Source organism: Lupinus angustifolius, chromosome LG16 (assembly GCF_001865875.1).
Source record: "Lupinus angustifolius cultivar Tanjil chromosome LG16, LupAngTanjil_v1.0, whole genome shotgun sequence".
NCBI classification, from domain to species: Eukaryota; Viridiplantae; Streptophyta; class Magnoliopsida; order Fabales; family Fabaceae; genus Lupinus; species Lupinus angustifolius.
In genome coordinates this window covers 17,941,206-17,949,574 of record NC_032024.1, presented here as the reverse complement: position 1 = coordinate 17,949,574, position 8,369 = coordinate 17,941,206, and the positions used below count along the sequence as shown (strand labels likewise).

Sequence of the window (8,369 nt, the reverse complement as noted above, 5' to 3'; positions counted from 1 at the left end):
TGAACCCCTTTTGATGCAAGGTGATAAGATAATAATCAAGACATTATTTCTTAAATCCATAAGATACAAGTGCATGAGACAATTTAGTGAACCAGCAACACAAAGCTTGCTTTAAGCCGTATATTAATTTTCGAAGTTTACACACCATGTTTCGGTTGGAAACGGAAAACCAAGAGGCATGCTAATGAACACTTCATCATGAAGATCGTCATGTAGAAATGCATTGTGTATGTCCATTTGATGAAATTCCCACGATTTGGCTGCTGCCACTACAAGAATAGTTCACACTTTTACCATTTTCGCAATAAGAGCAAATGTTTCAGTGTAGTTGATGTCTTTCTCTTGATGATTTCTAGGCAAACTAAACGGGCTTTAAGTCACTTGATGGTGCCATCGGAATTGTACTTGATTCAATATAATCACTTGCATCCGAGAGCTTTCTTCCCTATAGGCAATGATTGCATGCTCCATGTATCATTACGTTCCACTGCATCAATTTCAACTTGCAAGGCTTGTCTCTATTGTACATTCTTTATTGCCTCGTGCAAGTATTAGGGCTATTTTTCTATGGTGATTGATGTAAGGAACTGTCTATGTGGCAATGAATTTTTTTCGCAATTTACATAGTGAGCAATAGGATAGAGAGAACCTGAAGGACACGGTGGAGATGATGAACTAGGAAAATGACTCAACTTTTGCACTGTATTTGTTAAATACTCTTGAAGTTTCGTTGATGATTGTTTTACACGATGCCCACATCCAAGTAATGAATTTTCATCAAGATTAATGGGCATTATGGTGTCAAGAATCACAAAACTGACATCTGAGATATAAGCCATTTGACTGTTTGCAGGTGAATATTCAAAGTCTTGATTTTTAGAAGCTTCACATGTGGTTGCTATAGTATGTATACCCTCATGTCGAGAGCAAGGTCAATTGGTGTTTGCATGTTATTAAGGTTAATGTCCACCATATGATCAATAGGAAATGAATGAGAGGTTTCTTTCTCATTTTTGGAACATTGATATGGAAATTGATTTTCAAAGAACTGTGCATCTCGTGAAACAAAGAATTCATGACTCTCTAAATCATAAACTCTCCAACCACGTTGCTCATAGGGGTATCCCACAAAGGCACATCTACGACTTCGACTTGCAAATTTGTCACCATTGGTGTGTTGTTTATGAGCGAAACATAGAGTGCTTGGAGTATGATTGATCAAATAGCCTGATGTTAACATACGCTCTCCCCAAAAATCAATAGGCAAATTACCTTGGAAATACAAAGCTCGTACAACAGTGAGAATATGATAATGTTTGCGTTTGACCCTCCAATTTTTCCGAGGTGTGCCTTTACATGAGGTTTAAAACACCATCCCATGATCTAAAAAATAATTTCTCATGCAAATGAATTTTGTTCCATTATCACTTCTCACAATTTTAAGTAATTTGTTATATTGATGTTCTACCATAGAAAAGAAATTTGTCACCACTTTGGTGACTTATTTCTAATCAATTAGCAAAAAGATCTACACCACACATAAGCAATCATTAACAATAGCAAGAAAATATGAAGCCCTACAAGATAAACGAGTTCTATATGGACCCCATAAATCACAATGTATCAAGTTAAATATATGAGAAGCTTTATTATTATTCAATAAAAGTATTTCTCTAGTTTGTTTTGCTCTTTGGCATGTGTCGCAGACTTTATTCTTGAAATTACTAATTTCTCTTCTACTATCATTGGATATTAGTTGAGTAGTTTTCTCCTAACCTGTTGTGCTATACTTCTAGCTCATTATTTATTCTTTCAACTTTGCATACCTTCTTTGTTGAGACTTTTCGAAAAAGATAGAGTCCATTTCGTCGTTCACCTGAACCAATCAACATCTTCGAGGTTCAATCCTCTATAGCACACAAATTACTAGTAAACTGAACATTACAATTTGAGTCATCTGAAAATTATGATATAAAAATCAAGTTGCATTTGAAATGAGGTACATAAAGTATATGTTCAAGATTTAAATTTTCAGAAAGTTTTACTGTTCCTTTCTTAGTAGAGATGACATGTTTCCATTTGGAAGTCCAACAAGACATCCATACATATCCTTCACATTGCACAGGTCTTGAAAATTCCTTGTCATGTGATTCGATGCCCACTATCAAGTATCCAAGGTGAAGGCTATTTCTTCTTAGCATATTCGGTTTTTGAATATATCACAAAACTTTCACCTTCAGTCATCATGTGTGCCCTATACTTTTTTCAAAAGTTTTTTTGTTAGCTCTGATTCCATGTAAAGAAATGGATTCAGAATTTTAATCTTCAATACTGCATTGTTTATATCACAAAAATTGTTCCTAAAATCTAAACAAATATATTTACATATTACCTTCAAATTTGATTTTTGGATAATAACAACCTAATTAATCTAAACAAATTTCTTTACATATCAACTTCAAATTTGATTTTAGGATAATAACAAGCTAATCAATTTGTTAACAATGATTTGGTTTGTTATTCTCCATTATCTTACAAATAGTACAAGCACAACTCATTTGTTCAAGATTAGAAAGAAGGATTTAGATTGTGTTAAATAATTAATTTTTTATAGATTGTGATTTAAAATCAAAAGTTATTATATTTTGTAAAAATAAAATAATCAGTTTTATATTTTGCTGTGAAGGCAAACATGTTTCATTATATCACAAGTGATGTTTTTTAATAAAATAAGTGATTTTGTTGAAAATTTTTTCTAACAAGTACACTCTAAATTGCTATATTCCTCATGCATAAAGAGTGGTGTGTGAAGATTACTCATGCAATGGATAGGGAAAATATACTCTTTTTTGTGGCGATTGTTCTATTTCCTTGGGTTTGAGGATTGGCATTCATGTTAGCATACACGTTGGATTACCTTTTCATCAAAAATTTTTGGTTTCCCATGGGTATACTCGCACTGGAGGCAATCATGTCCGAGCCAGGAACATCCACAGGTACGTGAGGCTAACTCTCCCAACGGGCATTTTTTCCATCCACAAGATTCGAACCCGAGTTTTTGCTTAAGAGGAATCAAACATGTACCACTTGAACCAACGTCCGTTGGTACCTTTTCATCAATTAATGATATATAAGCATTTATCAATATAAATAAATCTAATATAATTAATAGAAGATTGTATTCTTTGTATGCGTGCCCATATTAATAATTTCTCTGAACTAAATAAAAAAAACCGGTTCAAATTGTGTCTATATACAAAATTAGTCGGTCAGGGTTAACAAAAACACCACAAACAAAAAAAAACAAGTTAATCTTGGTTTTATATATATAAATATAGAGGTGTTACTGTAAAGAAATTCATATATATAAAACCAAGACTAAAGAATATATACACATATATTAATTTTTTAAGCAATCATATTACTATAAAGTAATACTTAATTATATTTTTTGATAGACAAATATTAGTATGTTTGGAACAAGGATCACTTGTCCCACTTTTTCATTTCACATTGTGTCACAACCCAATTGGAAGTTGTCATCTATTTAAAAAGAAAAATCACAAGAATATAAAGTAACTTTTTTATATTATATGGTAAAATTCGATTGACTTGATACATGAGAACATGATTTTTTAGGGATAGAGGATCCTCTTCTGTATGTTAGTATTTAATGTGGATGAGACTCGAACTATTAATCTCTTTTACTGACATATAAGATTATTATATACTGTGATTTTTGTAATATTTTATACATTTAAGTATATCTTTAATAAAATTGATTTTTGCTAATTAAAAAAGTCTAGATATACATATATGATTAGAGAATAAAGTATCTCCTTATACTATGAGATAACTTATTTCATCATACTAGGAGATAACTTATTTCCTCATACTAGAAGATAACTTATATCTTCTTGCTTGTAAAGTAAAAGTATGACATGTGTACTGTTTAATCTAGTTTTAGAAATATTTTTATAGAATATAATTAAATCTGGCACATGTCATTATTTTAGTAGTTGTAGGAGATAATTTATCTTCTTATACCAGAAGATACTTTATGGTGATATGATTATATAGTCTAGAATCTAAATATTATTATATATTCAAGATTTATTATTCTATCTATTTTTTTAGAATTGTTTTGATATGATTCAATATTTATATATATATATATATTCAAATAACCTATTTTCACACCAACCATCAAAATTAAAACCGTTACCACCTCACCTATATATATAAGTACTCAATAGTAGAACACTACAACCTCAATCCTAATCAAACACCTCCATTCCTCGTATCTATTTTCTTTTTCCTTGTACCCCATCAATCATTAAATTCCTCAAATACCCTCAACCACCAAACTATTTCTCCTTCATTTTTCTACCTTTCATCATGAAAGAAAATACCCCAATTGATTCACCAAAGAAAGTGTCTCAATTTCTAATGCTTCTTCACTTTTTCTTATCTCATGTTTATAACCTTATCACACAAAACCTCACTTCTTTTTTCTCTTCCCTAATAAAGGAAGAGAAACAAGAAGAAGAAGAAGAAAGTAATGAGGAACTTCTTCCACCACCACCACCACGAAACCTAGACGAGGTAGAAACAATTCTAGGGTATGAGTTTAAGAATAAGTGTTTATTGGAAGAAGCATTCACACACACCACATACAATAAGAACTTTTCCTATGAACGTTTAGAGTTATTGGGTGATGCTGTGCTTAACATGTTGGTAACAAAGGAACAATTCTTCTTGTATCAAGATCTAGGTCCGGGTTTGTTAACTTGGTTACGTGCTGCAAATGTTGACTCAGAGAAACTCGCACGTGTAGCTATTAAACATGGGTTTCATCACTATTTGAGACATAACAAGCCTTTACTTCATAAACGAGTAAGAACTTCTTTTCGTTTTTGGTATTCTTGTTGCTATCACAGTAGTGATATATTGCTGTCATATTAAAAATAATATCATTCCAATTTCTGAAGTTATAAACACTAAGTTTCAACTTTTTAGAATATATACATTTTAGGAATCACTAATATAATATAATATAATATAATATGTGTTTGTTTTGAATTATGAAATTTTAATTGTATTTGGGACTATCCATAATTGTATCACGATTGTAACTGTGCAACTTAATCAAAAGAAACCATTACAATCACTTTTTAAAACATTGATTCTAAATATTGGCTTATAGTACTTTTACAGCATAATTTGTTTGAATTAAAAGTTAATATAGTAATATTAAGTGTTATATTATTTGACAAAAGAAATTAATATTTTTCTCCTACAACAAATAAATTTTGTAATGTTTTTTAAGTGGATAATCTAATAGCTCTATAGTTATTATATGCATTATATATGCAAAAATACACTGTATAATCTTGAAAAAGCCATGCATAAAGTCAAAATTGGATAAAACAATGAAGTGGATTTCTAGAATCTTGCTTATGTTTCTCACTTCTATATACTTTTAATTTAATACCCAATAATTGAATGGATAAAATATGAAGAAGCTTTGTTGTAAGTAAATTGAAAGATGTACTAGGCTAATTTGGATAACCTAATACACAAACAAACAATATTCACACTAATTTCTTTGCTGTTTTGAACTTTTATTTTGAATGATAATTGTTTTAGTATAACTTTCTTTTGTTTTTGTGTTTATTTGTTAGATCAACATATTTATGGAAGAGATCTTAGAATACCCTTTGCATTCCAATGGGCTGGTTGAAGTGCCAAAGGATTTAGCTGATATTGTTGAGTCAATCATTGGTGCTGTCTTCATTGATTGTGGCAACTCAGTTGATACTGTGTGGAGGGTACTCTAAATTTCTATATTTTTGAAATAGGGAGTTACTCAAGTAAGAACAGTTTTCATATAAAAATTGTGAGAATAATAAATCTGGATCTTACAATCAATTATAGATGGTTAAGATTAAGAATTAATTATTGATCATATGATAGTCATGTGCATATATTTTTTTAATCTTAATTGTTTAATCAAAATCTAATAGTATATATTAAGTCTTCTCATTTTTTTCACAATAACATATTGTTATTCCACGTGAGTAGATCCCTTTTGAAATATAATTCATATGCATGTATTTCTTTATTCACACTGGTTATATCATTTTCTTTACGTGCGTAGTAATTAATTTTTGCTTAAACTCTAAAAATTCATATCCTGCTAATTAAAATAATATTTCACAATCTTTTGTACATTCAATGCAGATATGTAATATTGCATTATTAAAGGGATATATTAAGATAGAGGGAAGGATCATAGTTTTTCATATATTAGTTAGTTAGGGTTTGTTTGCCAGATTAACTTTGGAATGGAAAAATGGAAATGAAATAAAAGATTTGAAAGTAATTTCATAAGTTTATTTCATAACTTTAAAATATTTTCATTTCTTTTATTACCCTAAAAATAATCATGTGGCAAATTGTGCTATATTCTTTTTTGATTAGTATATTTAAACCAAGTTACGATTTGCTTTACTTTCTAACTTATCAAAGGTTACAGCTATGTTGGCCGTTGATTTTGCTAAAAGAAATAGTTGGACATTTGGCTTGAGTGTGACTCATCCTTGACGGTTGATATCTTCAAAGGGCATGGTCCCTTGGAGGCTTCTAAACAAATGGTTGAGATGTTGCACTACAATCTCTTCTATAAACTTTTCTATTTCCCACATTTATAGGGAGTGGTACACATCTGCTGTCCCACACTTTGTGTCACTCCATGTCTCATGAGCATGTGATTGATCAGAAAAAATATATTTAAGTTAAAATTTAATTATTAAATAATTTTCTAACTAATAATAAGCTCGTGGTACCTGGAGTGACACAAAGCGTGAGACAGCAGATGTGCTCTCTATAGGGAAGGAAACTCCTGTGCCGATAAACTTGCTAATATTGGTATTTTGCCTAAGTCCGTCTTTTTATGGCACGAAGTTCCAAGCTTTATGGCATATAATTTCTTTAGAAACATGGCTGGACTGCCTAACTATAGAATTTAATTCATTAAATCTCCTCTCTTTATTATAAATATAGTTCTTCGATTGCTCTGCCACCTTTACTTAAAATTTTTTTTATCAAAGGGAGTGGATCATTAAGTAACACACAAAAATGTTCCTTAATAGAGTGTTAGTTGAAGCAAAAGGTTATATACAACATGTTTGAACTTCCCTTAATAATGTGGACTACTTTACTTGATTTATCACATGTAGTGTATATGGGTTTCTTTAAGATAAATATGTTTCATTTAAATGTAATTTTTTTTAATCATCACCATTTTTTCATCTCTACCACACCTCTTATAAATTAGCATGATTTTTTTCAAAGCTTTTTATACACAACAACTTAGAAATATTCTCAACACCTTTTTTTAATTGAAGTTGTTATGAATATGATATTATTCATGGTATGACTTAATATTTTTCTTTTTCTCTTTTTCTGCACAGATTTTTGAAAGATTGCTGGAACCTCTAATTGATCCAGACACTCTTAAAACACATCCAGTGACAGAGCTTTATAACGTTTGTCAAAAAAGGCACAAGAAGGTTAAATTTGTAGATTTATGGGAAAAATCTAGAACATTCCTTGTTCTTGTTGATAATAAGTTGGTTGGGAAAAGCATTCACGATACTAGGAGGAAAGATATCTTACAGAATAGGGCAGCTAAAAATGCGTTAGATAATATTGGAAAAATCTTTAGTAGTGAGTAAAGAAAATATTTGTATGTGATTGATGATGATGATACAATGTTATTTGTAATATAAATAAAGTTTCTTTATTCATACAATAATGAGGGACTACATTTAGAAATATGTATTTTTTCTCTTTTACATTTAATCAACTTTCTACTTTAATATATCTCCTTAGGTTATGCACATTCGGTTAAAAAAATGTTAAGTATTGTGTCAATTTAATTATTCTTCTGTGGTGTTCAAATTTTAATTATATCGTTAGTCATAATATGATACAATATCACAATAACTCTTAAAGTCTGTTTACGAGTTGAGTTTTGGAGAAAATAATATGTCTTAAGAATCATAAAATACACTAGTGAGATAACTCTAAAACTTTTTTTTCTCTTCTTCCTCCTTTAAAATTTAACTCGCAAACATATCCTTAATGAAATACTATTTTTTAAACTTAATTTAGATGAAAAATTATCTACAAATAACATATTTTAAAAGAATATTAAAATTAAAATTTATAATCAATTATACGAGCCATACGTGAGTTTTGATCATTTAAATTGTCAATACTACCCCCACAAAATTAAGTTTTTATAGTTACCCTCAACTATTTAAAATTGGATTTGTTCGTTTTTTTAAAAGCAAAGGGTGAAA

At 29.9% G+C, this 8,369-nt stretch overlaps 1 protein-coding gene across 1 annotated transcript; it reads left to right on the top strand.

The window, feature by feature from the left end:
- Positions 4,399-7,739, top strand: LOC109329391 (ribonuclease 3-like protein 3). Its single transcript, XM_019563056.1, has 3 exons — positions 4,399-4,896; positions 5,685-5,831; positions 7,476-7,739. Exons 1-3 carry the CDS (start codon positions 4,399-4,401, stop codon positions 7,737-7,739), a joined length of 909 nt encoding a protein of 302 aa, XP_019418601.1.

Bases quoted from the DNA above. Each gene is read 5' to 3' on its own strand.
- LOC109329391 (XM_019563056.1), top strand. From the start codon at position 4,399: ATGAAAGAAAATACCCCAATTGATTCACCAAAGAAAGTGTCTCAATTT. The intron at 4,897-5,684 runs GTAAGAACTTCT...TTTATTTGTTAG, and splicing joins AGCCTTTACTTCATAAACGA to ATCAACATATTTATGGAAGA. The intron at 5,832-7,475 runs GTACTCTAAATT...TTTTCTGCACAG, and splicing joins CAGTTGATACTGTGTGGAGG to ATTTTTGAAAGATTGCTGGA.